The sequence below is a fragment of the Protomyctophum bolini genome (assembly GCF_963924005.1).
Source record: "Protomyctophum bolini genome assembly, chromosome: 8".
NCBI lineage: Eukaryota > Metazoa > Chordata > Actinopteri > Myctophiformes > Myctophidae > Protomyctophum > Protomyctophum bolini.
The window spans coordinates 48,402,346-48,425,077 of record NC_137869.1 but is presented as its reverse complement, the minus strand read 5'-3'; the positions used below and the strand labels follow the sequence as shown (position 1 = coordinate 48,425,077).

Genomic DNA, 22,732 nt, shown 5'->3' with positions numbered 1-22,732 from the left:
GGTATGTAAAAGAAGGGGACAAGGTGTCTCAGTTCGACAGTATCTGTGAGGTGCAGAGCGACATTGTGTGTGTGTGTGTGTGTGTACAGGTATGTAAAATAAGGGGACAAGGTGTCTCAGTTCGACAGTATCTGTGAGGTGCAAAGCGACATTGTGTGTGTGTGTGTGTGTGTGTGTGTGTGTGCAGGTATGTAAAAGAAGGGGACAAGGTGTCTCAGTTCGACAGTATCTGTGAGGTGCAAAGCGACAAGGCGTCGGTGACGATAACGAGCCGCTACGACGGAGTGATCCGCAAGCTGCACTACGACGTGGACGGCACGGCGCTGGTGGGAACGCCCCTAGTGGACATCGAGACGGAGTCCAGTCCAGGTATTCATGTTTACCGTTTAACTAACTTTAACCCTAGTGGACATCGAGACGGAGTCCAGTCCAGGTATTCATGTTTACCATTTTAACTAACTTTAACTCTGGTGGACATCGAGACTGAGTCCAGTCCAGGTATTCATGTTTACCGTTTAACTAACTTTAAAGGAGAATTCCTGTATTTGTAATTGTTACGTCCCCACCAAAGAGGTCCAGGTGTTATTTTGTGCAAAAGCGCATTATTGGCTATTTCCCCTACCATAAGCCCTCAATGAATTAAATGTAATTGCATCAAATTGAATGGGGCATGGGACATGTGGGACATGTCCACAGACTGGTTGTTAGAGATGGTTTCTCTGGTGGTCCAGTCTGGGACATGCCCACAGACTGGTTGTTATAGAGAGGGTTTCTCTGGTGGTCCAGTCTGGGACATGCCCACAGACTGGTTGTTAGAGAGGGTTTCTCTGGTGGTCCAGTCTGGGACATGTCCACAGACTGGTTGTTAGAGAGGGTTTTCTCTGGTGGTCCAGTCTGGGACATGCCCACAGACTGGTTGTTAGAGAGGGTTTCTCTGGTGGTCCAGCCTGGGACATGCCCACAGACTGGTTGTTAGAGAGGGTTTCTCTGGTGGTCCAGTCTGGGACATGCCCACAGGCTGGTTGTTAGAGAGGGTTTCTCTGGTGGTCCAGTCTGGGACATGCCCACAGGCTGGTTGTTAGAGAGGGTTTCTCTGGTGGTCCAGTCTGGGACATGTCCACAGACTGGTTGTTAGAGAGGGTTTTCTCTGGTGGTCCAGTCTGGGACATGCCCACAGACTGGTTGTTAGAGAGGGTTTCTCTGGTGGTCCAGCCTGGGACATGCCCACAGACTGGTTGTTAGAGAGGGTTTCTCTGGTGGTCCAGTCTGGGACATGCCCACAGACTGGTTGTTAGAGGGGGTTTCTCTGGTGGTCCAGTCTGGGACATGTCCACAGACTGGTTGTTAGAGAGGGTTTCTCTGGTGGTCCAGTCTGGGACATGCCCACAGGCTGGTTGTTGGAGGGGGTTTCTCTGGTGGTCCAGTCTGGGACATGTCCACACAGACTGGTTGTTAGAGGGGGTTTCAAATGCCTACTTGTGCCCATGGAATGCTGGGTGACTTGACATGCTTGTTGTATCGTGACACATGCCTTGATTTTGTGGATGTAACTTTGCTGCACCTGAACTATTTAAGTCCTATTAATTTCCTCTGTGTGGGCGTAAATAAATTGTTAAAATGTGTGTGTGCGCATGCCCAGAATTGACCCAGGAAGAGGATGTGGTGGAGACCCCGGCCATGTCACATGACGAACACACCCACCAGCAGATCAAAGGTCACAAGACACAGGCCACGCCCGCTGTGAGGCGCCTCGCCATGGAGAATAACGTAAGTCACATGACACAGGCCACGCCCACTGTGAGACACCTCGCCATGGAGAATAACGTAAGTCACATGACACAGGCCACGCCCACTGTGAGGCCACGCCCACTGTGAGGCGCCTCGCCAACTTAAGATATAAACATATACATCCATGTTACAGATTGAGCTCAGTGAGGTTGTGGGAACGTTTAAAGATGGACACATACCATAATACTGCATAGCATCCATGTGATAGTTTAAGCTGAGTGAGGTGGGAGGAATGTTTAAAGATGGACACATAATTCTGCATAACATCCGTGGTTACAGATTGAGATGGACACATAATACTGCATAACATGGTTATGGATTAAGATGGACGCATAATACTGCATAACGTGGTTACAGATTAAGATGGAAGCATAATACTGCATAACATGGTTACAGATTAAGCTGAGTGAGGTGGTGGGAACCGGCAGAGACGGGCGTATTCTCAAAGAGGACATCCTCAACTTCCTGGCCAAGCAGACCGGCGCCATCTTGTCTCCGTCTCTGGCCTTCCAGGAGATCCAGACTCCGCCTCCGGCCGCCCTTCCCAAGGAGAAGGCTCCGCCCAGCGCTCCTCTGCCGGCCACGCCCCCCAGACCCATGCCGGTCTTCACAGGGAAAGATGTCACCGAACCCCTGAAAGGTCCGTCCGTCTGTCTGCCTGCAAGTCTGTCTGCATATCTGTCTGTCTGTTATAGTTTGGTGAAGACCATAACATAAAGCCATAGTTTGAAGACCATGTATTTTGCTGAGGTTTCCCTAACAGCCATAGTTTGAAGAGAGATGTTCACCAGGGTTCCATAAAGCCATAGTTTTTGAAGACCATGCTTCTTCTTGTTCCCTACAGTTCCACAAAGCCATAGTTTGAAGAGCATGTATGTTATGAGGTTCCCCAGGGTTCCATAAAGCCATAGTTTGAAGAGAGATGTTCACCAGGGTTCCATAAAGCCATAGTTTGAAGACCATGCTTCTTCTTGTTCCCTACAGTTCCACAAAGCCATAGTTTGAAGAGCATGTATGTTATGAGGTTCCCCAGGGTTCCATAAAGCCATAGTTTGAAGACCATGTATGTTATGAGGTTCCCCAGGGTTCCATAAAGCCATAGTTTGAAGAGCATGTATGTTATGTATGGCATGTATGTTATCGAGGAAATGACGTCATGACCGAGTCAGACGTGTGAAAGACTAGCTCCGCTGAACCTATTCACAAAATAGCCTTAAAACTAATCAAAACCTAACAAATGAGAACGAAAATATACTGAAATGGTCGTCAAAGAATGGTGAAAGGCAAGACTACGAAAAGTTCGGGCAAAGGAAACACAGAAGAGTCCGAATTAAGACCAAATACAAGGCAGCTGAAGCTAACGCAGCTAAAGCTAACGGGTGAACCATCGCAAGCCATGGCTGCTGGAGGGAACGTGGAGTCGGAGATGCTAACAGAGCTGCGGAAGCTAAGAGCTGAAAACAGTGACTTTTATAGAGACACAAAGACTTCATTGGGCAGACTGGAGGCATCCATGACTGAAATAAAACAACGGATGGACATGTTGGACCAGAGAGTCGCTACGGCAGAGCAAAGAGTAAGTGACGCAGAAGACCGGAGCATGCTACATGACAGAGCATTAGCTTACTTGCTAAAAAGAGAGTCCAGCCTAGCTGCTAAGTGTGACCAAATGGAAAATATGTCACGTCGAAACAACATCCGCGTGTATGGCATAAAAGAAAACTCAGAAAAGAATGATATGCCTGGCTTTATTCAAGGATTCCTGTGTGAAAATTTGCAATTAGGAGAAGAACTGTCTGTAAGGGTGGTGAGAGTGCACAGGGCCACCGTACCCAAACCGAAAGAGCCGACAGCACCCCCGAGATCCATAATCATTCGCTTCCTTGACTATGGGGTAAAACAGACAGTCCTGGCGCAAGCGTGGTCACAGGGAAACATCCAGTATGAGGGAAGAAGAGTGGTATTTGACCATGACTATTCACAGAATCTACAAAGAAAGCGAAAGGCAGTGTGGGAAGTGATTAAAAAGCTGAAAGATAAGAAAATCAAAGCCCGCACCATCTACCCGGCCCAAATAAAGATCTTTTTGGACACCGGAGAGAAGGTTTTCCCATCATTACTGGATGCTAGAGAGACACTGAAGCAGTTTGAAATCATCGTGGATGCAGAGGAACAAGACATGTTCGACAGGGAGCTGGCGCAAGACGGGTGGAAGACACAAGGAGGGAAAAGAAGAAGTCGTCAGCTGGACCTGGAGGACATCAGAGCCATAAAAAAAAGCAGTCCATTGAATCCAGATGACAACAGACCCACCATTCAGGACGACGACCAAGAATAGCAACGGACATTAAAGTATTCCAGCCAGGGACGTCTAGGACAGAGAGGTATCCAGATATTCTGAATCACATCTATGAACCGTCCAGGAGGTCAGTACCATCTGAAGGGATGTTGCGACGAAGTGAAACATTTGTTAGTGTAATAAGAACTTAAGGTAAAAAAAAAAAAAAAAAAAAAAAAACTAAGGCAATGGTTATTATTTGAATATAGGGGAATGCTTTGGGAGAAGGGGGGGGGGGGGGGCAGATAGAAATGCATAAAAATGGAAGTAAGTCCACAAGGATTTGTTAAGTTGTTTTTTTTAGTTTGTTTTATTTTGATATAAGTGGAATTTGAGAATATGAAGGGGGGGGGGGGGGCAGGCTAAATACTGAGGTATTATTTAGGTTTGGTTATTAATAACAATCATGCAAATATATGTTGGACAACAAGTGTATTTTGGGGACATGGAGACATGGGAATATCCTCAATATGGTTTTATTTTCAGTATCATCAAGGGGGGTGCCTGCCGAGGGAGGGGGGGGCTAAGTATCCCTAGTATTCCTCTTTTCTTGATTTCAGATAGGTTTTAGGGGGGGTAGAGGAGGGGGATCTATGCATGCTCTAAGAGATATGCGAATCGAGCAATGGGACGAGGGAGACAAAAGGAGGATGAAAAGAAGGGATTTAAATGTAATGTTTACCTTTTTATTTCTTTCCTTTCTGGGGTTTGAGGGTGGGGGGAGGTGGGAGGGAGAGGGGGGAGGGAGGGCAAGGTTCCATGAAGGGTACGACAAGCCAGACAAACATATAATTTTGAAAATGAGAGCATCTAAAAATAATAAAAAAACGAAACATGAATCTGCTTATAGTTTGTTTAAGAATTTGGGCTGGACTTACCAATGGCTAAGTTAGTTATTGATTTACTAGAGGAGAACCAAATACAAAAGGGACCCGAAATGGAACATAATATGTATGATTTAGATGGTGTTGACCCGGAGAGTCATGTATTCAATTATATTGGGAACACGTGCAAATACTATACTGAAGACCAAGTCAGGGATGATGTTGAACTTGCCAATTCTTTTTCACTTATTCACTTTAATTCTAGAAGCATGTATGCAAACTTTTCAGATATCAGGGACTTTTTAAATACATTCAAGACAAAATTTAAGGTAATTGCTTTATCTGAGACATGGTTGAACGAAAAGAAAGGTCTGGTTGATTTTAATCTGGAGGGCTATGAATTATTTTACGCCAATAGGACTAACAGGAGAGGTGGGGGTGTAGCCTTATTTGTTGATCGTGACCTAAGGTGTACAAGGGTTGAAGATATGACAACTATAATTGATGATTTAATGGAATGTTTATCAGTGGAAATAGAATTAGAAGGGATGAAAAATATTGTTGTCATGTGTGTTTACAGAACACCTGGGTCTAATGTAGAAATGTTCAAAGAAAGACTAGAAGAACTAATGAATGGATTAAATGAAAATAAGACATGTCTAATTTGTGGAGATACCAACATAGATCTAATCAGGGTACTGAATCATAAAGCAACATCAGATTTTCTGGACACATTATATAGTAGAGGGTTCTACCCCTTAATTACCAAGCCCAGTAGAATTACAACAACCAGCGCAACGCTGATTGACAACATATTTATTAATGTATTAAAGGATGATATTAAGAGTGGGTTAATAATAAATGACATAAGCGATCATTTGCCAGTATTTATAACATTCAATAGTCAAATAAAGAGTAGGAGAGAGGAAAATTGTCACAAATATATTAGAATAAGAACGGAGGAATCAATAAATAAATTAAGAAATGACCTATTAAATGAAGAATGGAAAGGAGTGTATGCAGAAGGGATAAATGATGCATATGAGTCATTTCTGAATCTTTTTCTATTCCATTATAATAAACGGTGCCCATTAACACAATGCAGAAATAAGAATAGGTACAATAACAAGCCCTGGTTAACAAAAGGTTTACAAAATGCATGCAAAAAGAAAAACAAACTTTATAGAGATTTTATGAAATTCAGGACAAAGACGGCTGAAAATAAATACAAGGTGTATAAAAATAAACTGGTAATCATAATGAGACAAGCAAAGAAAGAATACTATAACAAAAGGTTAGAAGAAAACAAAAATAATCTTAAAGGTACTTGGAAAATATTAAATCAGGTAATAGGGAATAAAAACACATCCACAGAATTGCCCACTTATTTTACTAATGACAACAAGAGAGTGATAGAAAATATAAATGAAGTGGTGAATGAATTCAATTCTTTTTTTGTTAATGTAGGGCCAAGCCTGGCCAATTCCATTCCACAACATGCTGGGGAAAATGAAAATGATGAAGGGGGAAGTAGAATAATTCAGTCCATGTTTCTGGGAGAAGTGAGTGAAAATGAAATTAATTCAATTGTAGCTAAATCCAAGAACAAAACATCAACCGATTGTGATGGGATAGATATGATCATTGTGAAGAAGACTATTGACTGTATAATTAAACCTCTTAGTTATATCTGTAATCTTTCTTTTAGTACAGGAGTTTTCCCCGACAGGATGAAAATGGCAAAGGTTATACCACTTTTTAAAACAGGAAATAAACATGATTTTACTAATTATAGACCAGTGTCGCTGCTTTCCCAGTTCTCGAAAGTGCTTGAAAAACTGTATGGACAAAGATTGGATTCATTTATTGAAAAGAACAACTTACTGAGTGAGAGTCAGTATGGCTTTCGGACCAATCGGTCCACAGCTCTGGCACTCATGAAAATAAACGATGAAATAACAACAGCAATAGACAATCATAAACACACAATAGGGGTCTTTATTGACCTAAAAAAAGCGTTCGACACAATTGATCATACTATTTTAATATCTAAATTGAATAATTATGGGGTGAGAGGTGTAGTGCTAGATTGGTTGATCAGTTACCTTCACAACAGACAACAATATGTACAGTTGGGGGATCTTAAATCTGATTATATGAAGCTTGAGTGTGGGGTGCCGCAGGGCTCGGTCTTGGGACCCAAACTTTTTATTTTGTACATCAATGATATTTGTGAAGTGTCAAAGTTAATGCAGTTTGTTTTGTTTGCAGACGACACTAATTTCTTTTGTTCAGGGGATAACTTAAAAAAGGTAGCAGAAAGTATTACAAGTGAAATGGATAAATTAAAAAAATGGTTTAATAAAAATAAGTTATCATTGAATTTGAAGAAAACCAAGTTTATGATTTTCTCAAATAGGAAAAAGGATGAAATTACTCTCTCTATAGATGGAGTGAATATTGAAAGAGTGAATGAATTTAGGTTTTTGGGTGTTATATTAGATGAGAAATTATCATGGAAAAATCATATAGCATATATAAAAGCCAAGGTGGCAAAAAGTATTTTTATTTTGAACAAAGTAAAATATGATTTGGATACGAATTTATTGAGGATGTTGTATTGTACACTGGTTTTACCATATTTTATTTACTGTCTGGAAGTATGGGGCAACTCATTCAAGAGTAATATGACTCCCTTGATAATGTTACAAAAAAGAGCGTTAAGAATCATGTATAAAGAAGACTTCAGAGCACACACCAATAGGCTTTTTATGTTATCAGGTGTTTTAAAAATCATGGATTTGGTTGAATTACGTACATTATTGGTGGTGTTCAGAGCGAAAAACAGATCATTACCAATACAGTTACAGAAGTCATTTGTGTTTAGCTCAGAGGATGAGAACCATAGAAGAAGACATGATTTTAAACATCTGTTCGCCCGGACCACACTAAAACAAATGTGCACTTCTGTCACAGGTATAAAATTATGGAATTCACAAAACCAGGAGTTGAAGAGTTGTACAACAGTGTTTCAGTTTAAGAAAGTGTTTAAAAAGGAAAAAATGATAAAATATGAACGAGAAGGTTAGATAGGTGTTGTTTTGTTCCCTCAGCGTTGTTTTGTTTTTGTTTGTTCTCTTGTTGAGCTCTATGTTATTTCGTCTTGTTGTTCTCTTTTTAGGGTGAGGGTGAGGGTTAGGGTTAGTTGTTAGTTGTTTTATTTTTTTATTTTTGATAGGGGCAGGTATAAATAAGATTTATCTTCTTCCTGCTCCTTTTCTTTTCAGTTTTGGAATATGTAAAAAAAAAATATATATATATATATGTAAAATGAATATGTAAAAACCAAACTGAAATGAAATAAATAATTATAATTAAAAATTATAAAAAAATTATGACTCGGGTTCCCCAGGGTTCCATAAAGCCATAGTTTGAATACCATGTATGTTATGAGGTTCCCCAGGGTTTCACAGAGCCATAGTTTGAAGACCATGTATGTTATGAGGTTCCCCAGGGTTCCATAGAGCCAACGTTTGAAGACCATGTATGTTGTGATGTTCTCCAGGGGTTCCATGAAGCCATAGTTTGAAGACCATGTATGTTATGAGGTTCCCCAGGGTTCCATAGAGCCAAAGTTTGAAGACCATGTATGTTGTGATGTTCTCCAGGGGTTCCATAGAGCCATAGTTTGAAGATCATGTATGTTTTGTGATGTTCTCCAGGGGTTCCATAAAGCCATAGTTTGAAGACCATGTTGTTCCTCGTTTTCCCCAGGGTTCCACAAGGCCATGGTGAAGACCATGACGGCGGCTCTGAAGATCCCTCACTTTGGTTACTGTGACGAGGTGGACCTGACCCGCCTGGTGGCTCTGAGAGCTCAGCTCAAACCTGTGACCGAAGCCCGGGGGGTCAGGCTGAGCTACATGCCTTTCTTCATTAAGGTATATAACAGATCAATTAAACGGTGCGTGTTATACTTTAGCTATTGAAAAATAGCAGATATACAAGCTCATAGCGAGGCAGCGAGTGCCGTGCTATATGAGCTTGTAGGTCTGCTATTTTTGAGAAATAGTGAAAATGTGGTGCAAGAGCGAACGTTTTTAACTCAAATCTTTGCCTCTGACCCCCATCTGAAAATATGTATCTCCAGGGACACCTTCCAGTAGGCATGCCACGGTATGAGAATTTACAGTACGGTACGGGGCTGGTATTGATAACCTATACCTCGGTATATTTATTTAAAAGAAATCGAGCCCAGGGTGCTGGGCCGGTTCCGGCAAGCCGCCCCACGTCCAAAACGGTAGAGAAATGACAGCGTTACCATGTGGGGGTCCCCGGAACATCCAGACCCCCAAAAACGCACGCGCCCGTGGGGCCGGGCCGGTTCCGGTGTGCTGTTTTCATGCTCAGACCCAGCCAGCCACACACATGGCTCCGAAAGGGAGTGGTTGCACCACCAAAGAAATCCTAAAATAGGCCTATATGAACATACATTTTTATATGCCACATCAACATATTTGTGGATATATTGTTTTTGTTTTTGCTTAAACTGCAAAAGAAATGTATATCTAATAATTACATAATTACAAAGAAGAAAAACAACAACAAAAAGTAACCTGCCTTTTTTTCCTTCTTTCTAATTATTTGTTGGCTTTGCCCACGGTGTAAACGTCTTTAAATAAATACTTTTTGAAAAGTCTCGAGGGGGCGGGACTGGGACGCTCTATTAGTCTGGCCGTGCCAGGCTACAGCCGAGGAGCCAGGCTGAGCTAATAAAACCCATTTAGACCCGAGGACGATTCTATAAATCCTGACAGTTTTCTGAAAAACCCTATGTTTCTATGTCTGTCAACATTTTCATGTCGAGGACCCCATAATTATCTGTAATTGGCCGCCGACCCTCATCTGAAAATATGTTGTTCCAGGCAAACCCCCCCCCCAGAAGCAAAGATTTGAGTTAAAAACATTGGCTCTGAAAGAATATATATTCAAGGATTTGCGCCACTTAAAAAAAAAAGGAGACAGCTCGTAGCGCGGTAGATATGAGCTTGTAGTTCTGCTATTTTTCAATAACTAAAAGTATAACATAATGCTTAAGACACCAAAAGGGCTTCCCGCTAGAGTTCTCATTTTCTGCCCGAACCGGACCCGGCCCGACATTTTAGGGCCAGGCCGGGCCCAAAAAATATGCTAATTTGTCGGGCCGGGCCAAGCCTCGGGCTCTGCGATTTTCAGTGATTTTTTCACTTTCTCCTTTTTTCAAGAATGTTATTATAATAAAAATAGCAATTCTGTTATTTGTGTAATGTGTAGGCTATATAGCCTACAAGTATGTATTTATTATGAAGAGGGCTGCGCTATGGCGATTCACTTGTGACAGGAGGAAGACGGAGGAGTGGAGGTGGGGGGCTTGGAATGGATTACTGACTGCGCAGGCAGAGAGAAGTGAACGGTGGGGTGGTTGTTTAATGTTTATACCGCTGGCTGGCCTCTGTTTTGCGGCGCACCAAATGAGCTTCAGTTCATAATGCTAAATGTTTTATAAATCAACCGGATTATCACACGATAGACTGCAACATGACGAAAACAGTTGCACTGAGCCATCTCGTTAAACCCAGCTGGCTGCGATGAATAACCTAATCATTAGGCCTAATCAACGTCATATAGTCACCAACCGATCAATATAATTCTGTAGTGTATGATCTGACCATCATACACGCTCCTCGAGTCCTCGTTATATGTGCCCGATTTAAAATAACAGATCTCTAAGCTGTCGACACGCCATGAGCGTGTGCGTGGATGGTTTGTAAACTTTGTAGGCTATGTTTGTTCTTTTGGACACCGAACGGGGACGATACTTGGGGTCTTGGACATAGCTTCACTTCAGAGGAAACGGGGAGCTACTCACCAGTCACCACCACTAGAAATGGAATCCATTAGAAGGATATGGAATTGGTACTACATTAACAGTCTAACGTGAGCTACATAAATCCTTTTATTTCGGCGATAAGTCCATTGAACTCCGTTCTCACTCTCACACAGACACACTCTGAAAGGAAAAAAAAGAACGCCACTTTAATGCATGGCCAGCGCAGCAGCACTCGCCGTCAGTGGTTCACGATAATCTGCCCCTACCCCCCCCTCCCTCTCTGTCATTACTCTCCCCCCCCCCCCCCCCCCCCCCAAGCCTCCCCCACCCCACCTATCCCCTTTCTTTCTTTTCTGAAGATGCAAGTAGGCCGGGCGCAGCTCATGCTTGCGAGCAGCAGCAATAATTTTGATTTGACTGATGTATTCACATGTTTCAATGCCTTATGACCTGCTGTAAAACCATTTGCCCTTCGGGGACACTAATAAAATAACCTTGAACCTAACCTTGAACCTTGAACCCTGACGGCGCCGAGCTTCGGTCTGACCCAGTTAGGGCCGGTCCGGGCTTCAAATTTCGGGCCCGATGAGAACTCTACTTCCCGTCCAGAATGGGTTAACGTAACATATAAAACGGGTCTATATTAGACGTGTGATGTGATCTCTGTGTTGTGATTGGTCCATAAAACGGGTCTATATTAGACGTGTGATGTGATCTCTGTGTTGTGATTGGTCCAGGCTGCGTCTCTCGGACTGCTGCACTTCCCCATTCTCAACGCGTCGCTAGACGAAGGCTGTCAGAACATCACATATAAGGTAGGTATCAATATTCATAAAGGTATGCGTGAATATTCATATTAATGTGAACATCACATATACAGTTCATATTTCTATAGATGGGGTATGCGGGAAGGCCTACTGACTGGCAAAAAAACTACTTTCTGGCCTTGACAGCCCATACATCCATCTTCAACCGCTTATCCGTAGTCGGGTCGCGGGGGCAACAACTCCACCAGAGTGCTCCAGACTTCCCCCTCCAGAGCAACATTAGTGACTTCCTCCTGGGGGATCCCGAGACGTTCCAAGGCCAGTGAGTCGATGTGTTTCCTCCAACTGCGCCTTGGTCTGCCCCGGGGTCTCCTCCCAGTGGGACGTGCGTATTCCAAACGAGATGCATGCTCAGAAATGAAGTCCTTTTGGTGAAAGCCATGGATTAGGAGCCATTCATTCTGAGCCGTAAACAAGGAAGTGAACAGCAGCGCTCATGCGTGAAAGGAGTACGGTGCAGAAGGAAAGGCCAACCCAAAAAAACAATAGAAATTAAAATAGATTTTTAATCAATAAAAAAAGCCCTAAAGACCAAGGCCAAGGCCTTCTGTGGTTTTATTAGAAAAGACGTCGTCGACTACTATACACGTCCTTAGAAAAAACAGTGTTAATATTATTCCAGGCCTCTCGTAACATCGGCCTGGCCATGGACACAGCTCATGGTCTTCTCGTTCCTAACGTATATTATATACCTGTATTAATAACCATATTAATATTATTTTAGGCGTCTCCTAACATTGGCCTGGCCATGGACACCGCTCATAGATATTATATTAATATGTTATATATTACGCCAGGCCTCTCCTAACATCGGCCTGGCCATGGACACCGCTCAGGGCCTTCTCGTTCCTAACGTATATATTATGTACCTGTATTAATAACCATATTAATATTGTTTTAGGCCTCTCATAACATCGGCCTGGCCATGGACACCGCTCAGGGCCTTCTCGTTCCCAACGTGAAGAACGTCCAGATGCTCAGCGTGATGGACATCGCCGTGGAGCTGAACCGTCTGCAGAGTCTGGGTTCCACGGGGCAGCTGGGCACGAGTGACCTCACAGGGGGAACCTTCACCCTGTCCAACATCGGATCTGTACGTTCTCACACTACTACTACTACACTATACCTGACACTAACTAACAGACAGACACTAGACCTGACACTAACTAACAGACAGACACTAGACCTGACACTAACTAACAGACAGACACTAGACCTGACACTAACTAACAGACACTATACCTGACCAGAGCATGTGAGCGGCCGATAATTCTGCTCTTCGCTCTCGACGACTTTTGTTACGCTCGCTCCGCGCTCACGTTCATCTCCCCCCACGCCGCTCTACGCTCGCTCCGCGCTCACTTCAAAATCCACCCGCTCCGCTCCTTGCTCCGCTCACATGCTCTGGAGGCGACCAGCTCCTTTTTTGACTCGTTGCTCTCCTCTCCTCCTGTGTATACTGCGCTGTCTTCGCGGCGAGTGAGGAGGACCTTAGGTGGAGACGTAACGAGCAGGCAGCACTGCAGTCAGTGCTCAGTGTTAATGAAACCCCAAGAACCAGATAAGATTGCGTTGCGCCTTGGACCCGTGCGTTGATGGGACATTTAGATTTAAAAGGCGAACTGATGGAAGTGTGTACAAAAGCACGGCTGTGCGCAACAAGGAGAGAGGGAATAACATTAGCGTCGCATTAGCTGGTTAGCTAATGTTGTTGTTATCACTACAGCACAACAAGCCTCCAGTCCAGTGTACTTGTAAATGAAACAACATGTTAACGTTAATCTCTAGCGGTCTCTCTGTGATTGTCCAATCTGTTAATACAGCTTTCTTCAATCAATCAATCCCTCTGCTATGTAGAGCTACATAATAATAGCTCATAGCTGGCGTAGTAGGGGCCATAAGGGGCTGCTGACGTTCGACAATCTGAGAAACTATAGTAGTTGACACACCAACAAACTCGGTCTTAGTGTGTGACTGTGTGTGTTTGTGTGTGTGTGTGTGTGTCCCAATAAAGTTTTTAGGAGAGAGGCAATGATTGATTTGATGTAAACTGCTAGCCAAGCTTGCACAGTGCCGTGCCGTGTGCACGGAGCGGCATTTCCGCCAAAGCTTGAAATTGAACTTGACAAAGTTCAAAACTCACGTCTGGTCGGGAGCTGTCGTACGCTTTGTCCTCACCTGTTTTTCTGTCGTAGAACAGCGGAGCAGCATTGTTTGACCAGCTGAGAGGCTGTCACAGGCATCTAAACATATGTTTTCACTCCTAAAATGTATAAAACTAATAATAGCCTACATGACTGCGACGCTCTATAGTGTCTGTCTGTTAGTTAGTTAGTGTCAGGTATAGTGTCTGCGACGCTCTATACCTGACACTAACTAACAGACAGACACTATACCTGACACTAACTAACAGACACTATATCTGATGCTAACTAACAGACATTATACCTGATACTAACAGACGGACTAGGTTCTACGGCTATATTGTCAGTTTGCACTGAAATTTGACACATTTGACATAAAGCAGAAAAGAAAATACGATGATATACATAGAGACATAAGGGCAAGAGAAATGTCCACAGCTCAGTCTAGTCCTGCATGCCAAAGTCCTGATTAAGGCGCGATTCATACTCCTGTTTTAGAGCCGAATAAAAGTCGGAGCCTACAATGTGACGTCATTTGAGGTTTGGGGTATTTGACCTTGTTGGTACTAGTTGCTGAGGACGGAAAAAAAAGGTTTTCGTTTTTTTTCGTTTTTGTAGGCCTCAGCTAGAATGCTAGATTATAATCACCAAATGTACACAGTTTTTAAATGTACAAATAATATTAACAAAAAGAAAAATAGGTAGTTAAACAACTAGTCGACTACTAGTAAACTAGGCAACTAGTCAACTAGTAAAACTCACCAGAAGTGAAAGCCCTAGCTGGAACACCATGGGCTGTATTGTGCGTGTCTTAAGTACCAGGTCTTATTCCCTAACTTGAGTAAACTAAAGACCTGGAGGCGTGGTGATCAATGCCATTTGGCTATTCTGAGTGGCCAGAGAGCATTGACCACGCCTCCAGGTCTTTAGTTTACTCAAGTTAGGGAATAAGACCTGGTACTTAAGACACGCAAAATACAGCCCCATGTCTCCTTCCTGAACTCTCCATACAAAACATGGCTAGTATTAGAGGTGGGGGACACATTAGATCTGTAAGACCTCGATCAGCTGGGAACTACTGGTGACCTCACAGTGGGGAACCATTAGATCTGTAAGACCTCTATCAGCTGGGAACTACTGGTGACCTCACAGTGGGGAACCATTAGATCTGTAAGACCTCTATCAGCTGGGAACTACTGGTGACCTCACAGTGGGGAACCATTAGATCTGTAAGACCTCTATCAGCTGGGAACTACTGGTGACCTCACAGTGGGGAACCATTAGATCTGTAAGACCTCTATCAGCTGGGAACTACTGGTGACCTCACAGTGGGGAACCATTAGATCTGTAAGACCTCTATCAGCTGGGAACTACTGGTGACCTCACAGTGGGGAACCATTAGATCTGTAAGACCTCTATCAGCTGGGAACTACTGGTGACCTCACAGTGGGGAACCATTTAGGGATGGCCACCGATAACCGTTAGCCGTTAGCCGTTTATTAATTTGTTTACCGACAACACTAACGGCTAATGATTTACCGATTAAAAAAATATATTTTATTTTGAAGCGCCGAGAGCGGGCACCGCGGCCGGCCGCCAAGCCCCTCTTTCCAGTTTCCACCTGCACTGTCAGTGCAACCACGCAATACGCATGTGCCGTGGCTTCCACTTCCCCCAAAACAAAAACACTGCGTGTCGTGGAGGAGGAGGGAAAAAGAGGAGGGAAAAAGAAAAGACGAAAAATGAAACAGCGCGCAAAAAGAAGTACCGTTTGGCAGCATTTTACACAAAAGAATGTTGATGAGGTAACTTGTAATCTGTGTAATTTCACTATGAAATATACCTCCAGTACTTCAGCAATGAAGTATCACCTGGATAACCGCCACCCAACCCCATCGGCCTCGGGTGCAGCAGCACAAGCAACGCTGCCTGGCATGCTAGCGTTCGCGGGGAGGAGATGTGACCCAACCAGAGCAGAGGCGATCACACAGAAAGTATGCACTATGGTTGAATGGGACACCATGCCAATCAGTGTTGTCGATGGTAGGGGGTTTCGGGCCTTGATGGGCTACGTCGAGCCCAACTACCACATTCCATCAAGGCAGACCATCACCCGCCGCATTGAGGCGCGATTTAAGTTGGGAAAAGAAACGCTCAAATCACAACTGGATCATACCGAATCTGTGGCTATAACGACGGACTGCTGGACTGCACTGACCACCGAGAGCTATGTGACAGTAACAGTGCACTATATTGATGAGGAATGGAAAGTTAAATCAGCCATATTGTTGACACAGAGCATGCCTAACAGACACACGGCAGAAAACTTGGCAGCCAAGTTGAATGATTCGGTGGAGTTATGGGGATTGGCCGGGAAGGTGTGTGCATGCGTGCATGACAATGCTAGTAACATCGTCTCTGCAAATTCCCCCGCACGGGTGACATGGGACTCGGTTCCCTGCTACGCACACACACTGCAACTAGCAATCGCAGATGGATTTGCCCTGCATTTGCAACGAGTTATCGGTGCAGCTGGGCGACTTGTTGCGCACTTCAACCACAGCACCCGTGCCACAAAGGTACTGGAGGAAAAACAACACTCGATGAACAAACCTAAACATTCGCTCATCCAGTCGTGCAAAACCAGATGGAACTCGGTGTATGATATGTTCGAGAGACTTCATGAGCAGCGGTGGTGTGTCACCGCTGTTCTATCTGACCGAACAGTAACAAAGCTGACGGATGCCAGAGCCCTTGAGCTAAAAGATGAACACTGGCAAATGATTGAAGATGTCCTACCTGTTTTAAATAAGTTGAAAACTGTCACCACCGTTATGTCAACAGAATCAGACGTGTCGATTTCAAACATTTACCCCATCACCTTCAGCCTCCTGAACAAACACCTAGCGAGCTCCACAAATGACACCCCAAAAGTGGCAGAGTTCAAGGCCAAGGTAAAAAAATCCCTGCGGGATCGCATGTCAGTTGACACGGCTGACTTGGTCTCAAAACCAGCCCTGATCGCCACCACCTTAGACCCTCGCCATAAACACCTGCCTTCCTTCACACCAAGGCAGAGAGACGCTGCGACAGCCAAGCTGAAAGAAATCTGCGCTAACGTACAATTGGAGAATGCGAATCAACATGCCGATGATGAAGGTGAATATTATTGACATTTATTGTATAGGCTATATACATTTATTTTGTATACTTTAATTACTTTTTGTGTTATCCCTTTAGCACCACCACCAATGTATAATTTGTAGTTCTTACTGCAGTACACAGTGACAGGCACTATTTGCAAACTGTTCAAATTTAATAAAGTATTCAATCAATTAAAGGTGTCGCAGAGATTGGCCCTGCAACTGATGAAGAGGAGGAGGATCGCGAGGACGAGCCGATGGCTGCTGCTGAAGTGGAGAAGGAAAGTGCCATGCGTCAGCTCCTAGGAGAGGACTACAACCCGCTTGGAGCAGCTAATTATGATTCAGCGACAGAAGTGGACAACTACATGAGAGACTGTCGCATCAAATTGGAAAGTAACCCACTTCAATGGTGGAAAGCAAACCAGGCGCGCTTTCCGAGGCTGGCCATATTAGCGAGGCGTTACCTTTGCATCCCTGGAACCTCGGTGCCATCCGAGAGGGTGTTCTCTGAAGCGGGTCTTGTAGTCAATAGACTGCGCACAAGGTTAACCCCTGAGCATGTGGATATGTTGATTTTTTTGAATAAAAACTGTTAAACAATTGGGACACTGTGATGCTGCTGATAAGGTAGGCCTGGTCTTTATTTTATTTTGTTAATGTGCTACTGCGGCTGGCAGTGGCTATTGGCCTATGGCCCCAGAGCGTCAAACTCAAAGCCTAAAGGCCGCTATAGGCACAGAGCAGGCTGTTTATTTTATTATCCACTCAAGTATTCCAATTTCCTCTCACAGTCACACTGATTCATATATTTTTTCGTTTGACAATGTTTTGCTGTTAATTACTATATACCCTTCAACCGTTGTAACTTGTTAGTAGTATAAAGGGCACCCTGAGGCGCCATTGTTATTGTAATTGTTGCTTTTGATTCTGAGGGCATATGGGGGGGGCGTGGCGTGTCCGCCATTTTTGTTTTTTTTCCAGATGGTTTTGGGTTGGGTTGATCATTATGGTACCCCTGTGGTGTGGGAACCGGAAGTGGGTGCCCTCTCTGTATTAGTTTCTCTCTCCCACTGAGGGAATAGCGAGAAAGATTATGCATTCTTTTCTAAAATTAGCATGTACTGTATGACTTTTCAACCATGTAATTTGTATTCATCTTAAGATAGTACTCCGTTAAATTTCATGACAGGATGTGACGTGCATGTCGTCATGTAAATTGGTAGGTGGAGCGAGAACTGGCTATATTTAGTGGCTGCTGTGTGTGTGCTTATTCAAAATAGAATGTGTGTGTGTGTGTGTGTGTGTGTGTCTGTCTACTTTGAGTTAATATAACTAAATTAGGTTTGTCAGACTTATTGAATTAACCAGCTATTTATTAACTGGTCTGAACAAAGCTATTGTGATTCCTATACAGAATTCACTTGGGGCCTGACAGGGTTTTCTTGAAAACCCTGTACTGCAGTGTGTGTGTGTGTGTGTGTGTGTGTGTGTGTGTGTGTGTGTGTGTGTGTGTGTGTGTGTGTGTGTGTGTGTGTGTGTGTGTGTGTGTGTGTGTGTGTGTGTGTGTGTGTGTGTGTGTGTGTGTGTGTGTGTGTGTGTGTGTGTGTGTGTGTGTGTGTGTGTGTGAGTATGACTAGGCCTGCTAGATTCAGTGAGCTAGATGAAATGATGATGCGTTACAAAGATATTTTTCGTGAAATTTGTAATACAGACGTTGATTATATATTAAATCTATTATACGAGGCTACGGTAATTACATACGAAGATCGTCGAATTATGACCAGAAGGATACGTAATGGGTCTGACGCATTTGGTGTCATATATATATATATGAGTGAATTTTCTCAAGTGATCCTATTTCTCCAGGCAATATTAACAGATGCACGATTGCTTAAACATTGCCCACGCATGACGGAAATACCCTATATTCAACAGCAGCTGTGTAAAACTGAATCGCGACGTGTTGTTGAAACTGACATTCTAAAGGACAATATTAATATTTCATGTTTAAAAGTAGAATGTATACTCATAGATGGTATTTTTACAGAGACGTGCTATTGCTGGCATCTAGATGAAGAATAGCATTTTGTTTGTGTGAGTGTACGTGTGTGTGTGTGTGTGTGTGTGTGTGTGTGTGTGTGTGTGTGTGTGTGTGTGTGTGTGTGTGTGTGTGTGTGTGTGTGTGTGTGTGTGTGTCGATGAGATGAATGCTTTTTATTGTAAAAAAACCATCCTGCTGCTGTGTTTTGGGACTCTGAATTCCGAACAGCAGAAATTAAGCTCTAAGCACTGCAGGAGGTCGTACGCAAGGGTTAATGTTGTACAGATGCATTGTTGTATGTCATACCTATTGTCCTAAGTAGGGATTTACGACAGGAGGTGGGGTTTATCATGTGAGAGGATATAAAGGGGGTCTTCTAAACTCGATGCTAGCAGCTGATGTTACGAATGCAACCACAAACTGGCTTGAAAACTCTCAGCTGTCTCCAATACTCAACGAAGCCCTGATGCTCCAAGACTCGTGAAGTTTGAACACATAGCTTATTTAGCTCTTTTTTTTTTTTTACCTGTTGGATCAACGCAGTCCATAAGTCCCCAGCTAACATGGTTTTCATCGAGGAATTAGTAGGGTAAGTTTTACGTGTTATATTTCATTGGGTGTGTGTGTGTGTGTGTGTGTGTGTGTGTGTGTGTGTGTGTGTGTGTGTGTGTGTGTGTGTGTGCGTGAGTGATTCTGATAATGTCATTGGATATCTACAGTATAGCCTATGTGAAACTAACCATTGTTGTCTCATTACTAGACAGATCTCGCATACATCTCATCGATGAAATTCGCGGGGGCGTTTCTGGAGACGTAGCCGTTCGTCATAGTCAGCGGGGTCGCTTATCACTGAAGAAAAACCGAGCATCTCATCTTGTCGAAATTAACACAGAATGTGACAAAATCAACCAACCTACAAAGAAACGTAGAATCGGTAAGACTGTGTTTCATAATCATAGGTTGTACGTGTGTGTGTGTGTGTGTGTGTGTGTGTGTGTGTGTGTGTGCGTGCGTGCGTGCGTGCGTGCGTGCGTGCGTGTGTGTGTGTGTGTGTGTGTGTGTGTGTGTGTGTGTGTGTGTGTGTGTGTGTGTGTGTGTGTGTGTGTGTGTGCGTGTGTGTGTGTGTGTATGTATATATATATATATATATATATATATATATATATATATATATATATATATATATATAGTGTAACGGCCAGCTTTGGCTGCAACCAAAAGGACTGTCTTTGGGTGGGGGGTAAGAGAGTGAGTGACATGGATGCATGGTGTGTAGGGACTAGCTATGTTGAGAGCGCATGTCTACGTGGTGTAAACATTGTGTACATGTCAATATTTTTCATTGCAGGCAGTGGTGTGCAGGAGACATCTACGGAAAATGATCTTGAAAGAATACCACCCAGAGCTCTACGTTTTGATCTGGGGTTGCTGAAAGCCGACATAGCGAGACTCACCTCATCCTTGACGATTAAACGCCAAGAAATCACGGACATCACATATGCCCTGGCCGAAAAATTGGACGATCTTGAATGCATCGTCCTAGCCGAACAGTCGGACTACAGTCACTCGTCAGCAGCAGAGCCTGCCACGATTCCCGTCATAGTAAGTCCGTCTACAGGCTTACAGCCTAACACACACACAACTGATGGTACAGATGTAATCAACCGCAGTGCTGACGCACGGCCTGCAGGAAAAATCATTCGTGTTGATGTCCACAGAGCTGATGTAACTGAAACTATGTTGTGTAATGACATCGTAGAAAACCATGTGATTGACTGTGTAGATGTTGTGAAAACTACAGGGTGCATAGGGCCGGACGAGGTCGATACTCATAATGAATCGTCCATTTCTGTGATTGTGAATGAGGCGATAGCAATTGCGTCTGCTCCAATTATAGCTAAGTCTCTAGATTTCGTACATACAGAGATTAGCTCAGCTGTGGATGGAGCAGTGGGTGTCTTGAAGGGTCATGCCTATGATATAATGCACAAACAGTCAGATATAATTATAGCAGGTGTAGGCTCTATACTGGCTGAGTGTATCAGGAAGCAGAATGCAGATTTAAAGAGGATATACACCGCCGTTATAACCACATTAAAACAGGGGTGTGTTTCTGCGAAACTACTGACGAGTGTCATGAAGATTCTGAGGCCTAACTGAGCATTACGCACAGAATGTGTAGAAAATGAGCAGTTGTATACTATAGTTACAATTGTATACACATTAGGATCATCATATGATATTTTTTTCTTTTTCTTTCTCTATTTCTTCTGACTGATTTTTTTCTTTGTAATTGCTGTTAAAACTAGTGTATATTATCTAATCAATTTCATGGTGATCCATGAGTTCAGTAGTCTATATATAACGTAGCTACATATTTAGTGTACGGTTTAAAAATCATATTTTTTATATCTGTTTATATAAAGTGTATTACAAACCATCATATCGGTGTGTGTGTGTGTACGTAGTAGTTATCTATAGATATTTTTTATCATGGCTGAACATTTTGACGATAGCTGTTCTATGGAAGAAATGGAAATTGAGGCTATGCGTTTATGCCGTGAAAATGAAGATATGCATGGGGCTGAACATTACGATGACAGTTATTCGATGGAAGATCTAGAGGTTGTGGCTATGCATTTAATCCGTGAAAATGAAGCTATGATGTCAGAAATTAGGAGTTTACAGGAAACCCTTGTATTATCTGAGACAACAGAAGAGTTTCAAGGTTCTACGGTAGAGTTAGACTTGTCATATAGTCCTCCTGACATAAATGAACTGCCCTTACCCAGTGATAATGTACAAATAGCCATTTATGTTTCTTCCGATGACTCTGAAAGTACCATTATGGCGTCTGAGACAACGGAGGAAATGCAATGTTATGATTCTGCGGGCGTGTCTATGGTAGAGTTAGACTTGGACTTGTCACATAGTCCTCCTGACACAGTTACACTTGCTTTACCCAGGGATAATGTACAAGCAGCTAGTGTTAATTCTAGCGTCATACCAACATTGCAGTTAGGGGGTGGTGTGATTAGACCGAGCCCTAGTCATGACGGTGAGCAGCCCGAACAGACAGATTTCCGTATACATGTAACAGACGTACCCTTATTTAGAGGTAATACAGTGACGTCTGCTATAAGTTTTGCCGATATTCCCTGTGAGGATTTGGAACTTTTGGCGAGTAGACTTAAAGATCGTATTTCGTCACCTATTAATAGAGCCTTAGAGATCTCAACACCTGGCGCTACTTTGAATATAACCCTAGATGGTCCGTCTCTGGCTTGTGGCGTGCATAAAATACTGTCTAGTGACAATCCAGATATTGCAGGTGCATTTCTGGATGAAATCATTACTGTTGTCCAGAGTAATGAAACAATTATGGGTGACTCTGAGCTAACCATGCGAATTGATATTGCACACGTATCCAGCGGTGGAGGCCGTCATAGGTTGCCATTTGCTAGAATACCTTATGATATGGTAAGGTCTGTAAGAGTCGGAACTCATGCCCTGTACAGTCCAGATAACGATGATAACCTCTGTTTTTCATTATGCATTGCTAAATATATGAATCCCCATATGCGCCCGGCATCACTACGTCAGATAGCCATAGATATGCATACATGTGACGGACGTGACCTCACTCATAAAGTGTCACTCGCTGACATTTCAGCCTTTGAGGATAAACTGGGTGTGAAGATAATTGTTTTTCATCATACCGATGATAATAAGCAGTTGACCTTATTCAGAACCTC

At 43.3% G+C, this 22,732-nt stretch overlaps 1 protein-coding gene across 2 annotated transcripts in view; it reads left to right on the top strand.

The window, feature by feature from the left end:
* The window catches only part of dbt (dihydrolipoamide branched chain transacylase E2), a gene marked incomplete at its 5' end in the record, with an annotated part of 57,310 nt that overhangs the window by 22,024 nt on the left and 12,554 nt on the right, over window positions 1-22,732 (top strand). Inside the window, 6 exons of one of the 2 annotated variants that reach the window (XM_080771267.1) lie at window positions 188-369; window positions 1,640-1,767; window positions 2,185-2,428; window positions 8,725-8,891; window positions 11,557-11,634; window positions 12,548-12,739. In XM_080771267.1, the coding sequence (XP_080627393.1) occupies window positions 188-369; window positions 1,640-1,767; window positions 2,185-2,428; window positions 8,725-8,891; window positions 11,557-11,634; window positions 12,548-12,739 (991 nt within the window). Of the gene's footprint in view, window positions 1-187; window positions 370-1,639; window positions 1,768-1,812; window positions 1,825-2,184; window positions 2,429-8,724; window positions 8,892-11,556; window positions 11,635-12,547; window positions 12,740-22,732 lie in introns of those variants that run through there. The other variant, XM_080771268.1, reaches the window with a different exon arrangement.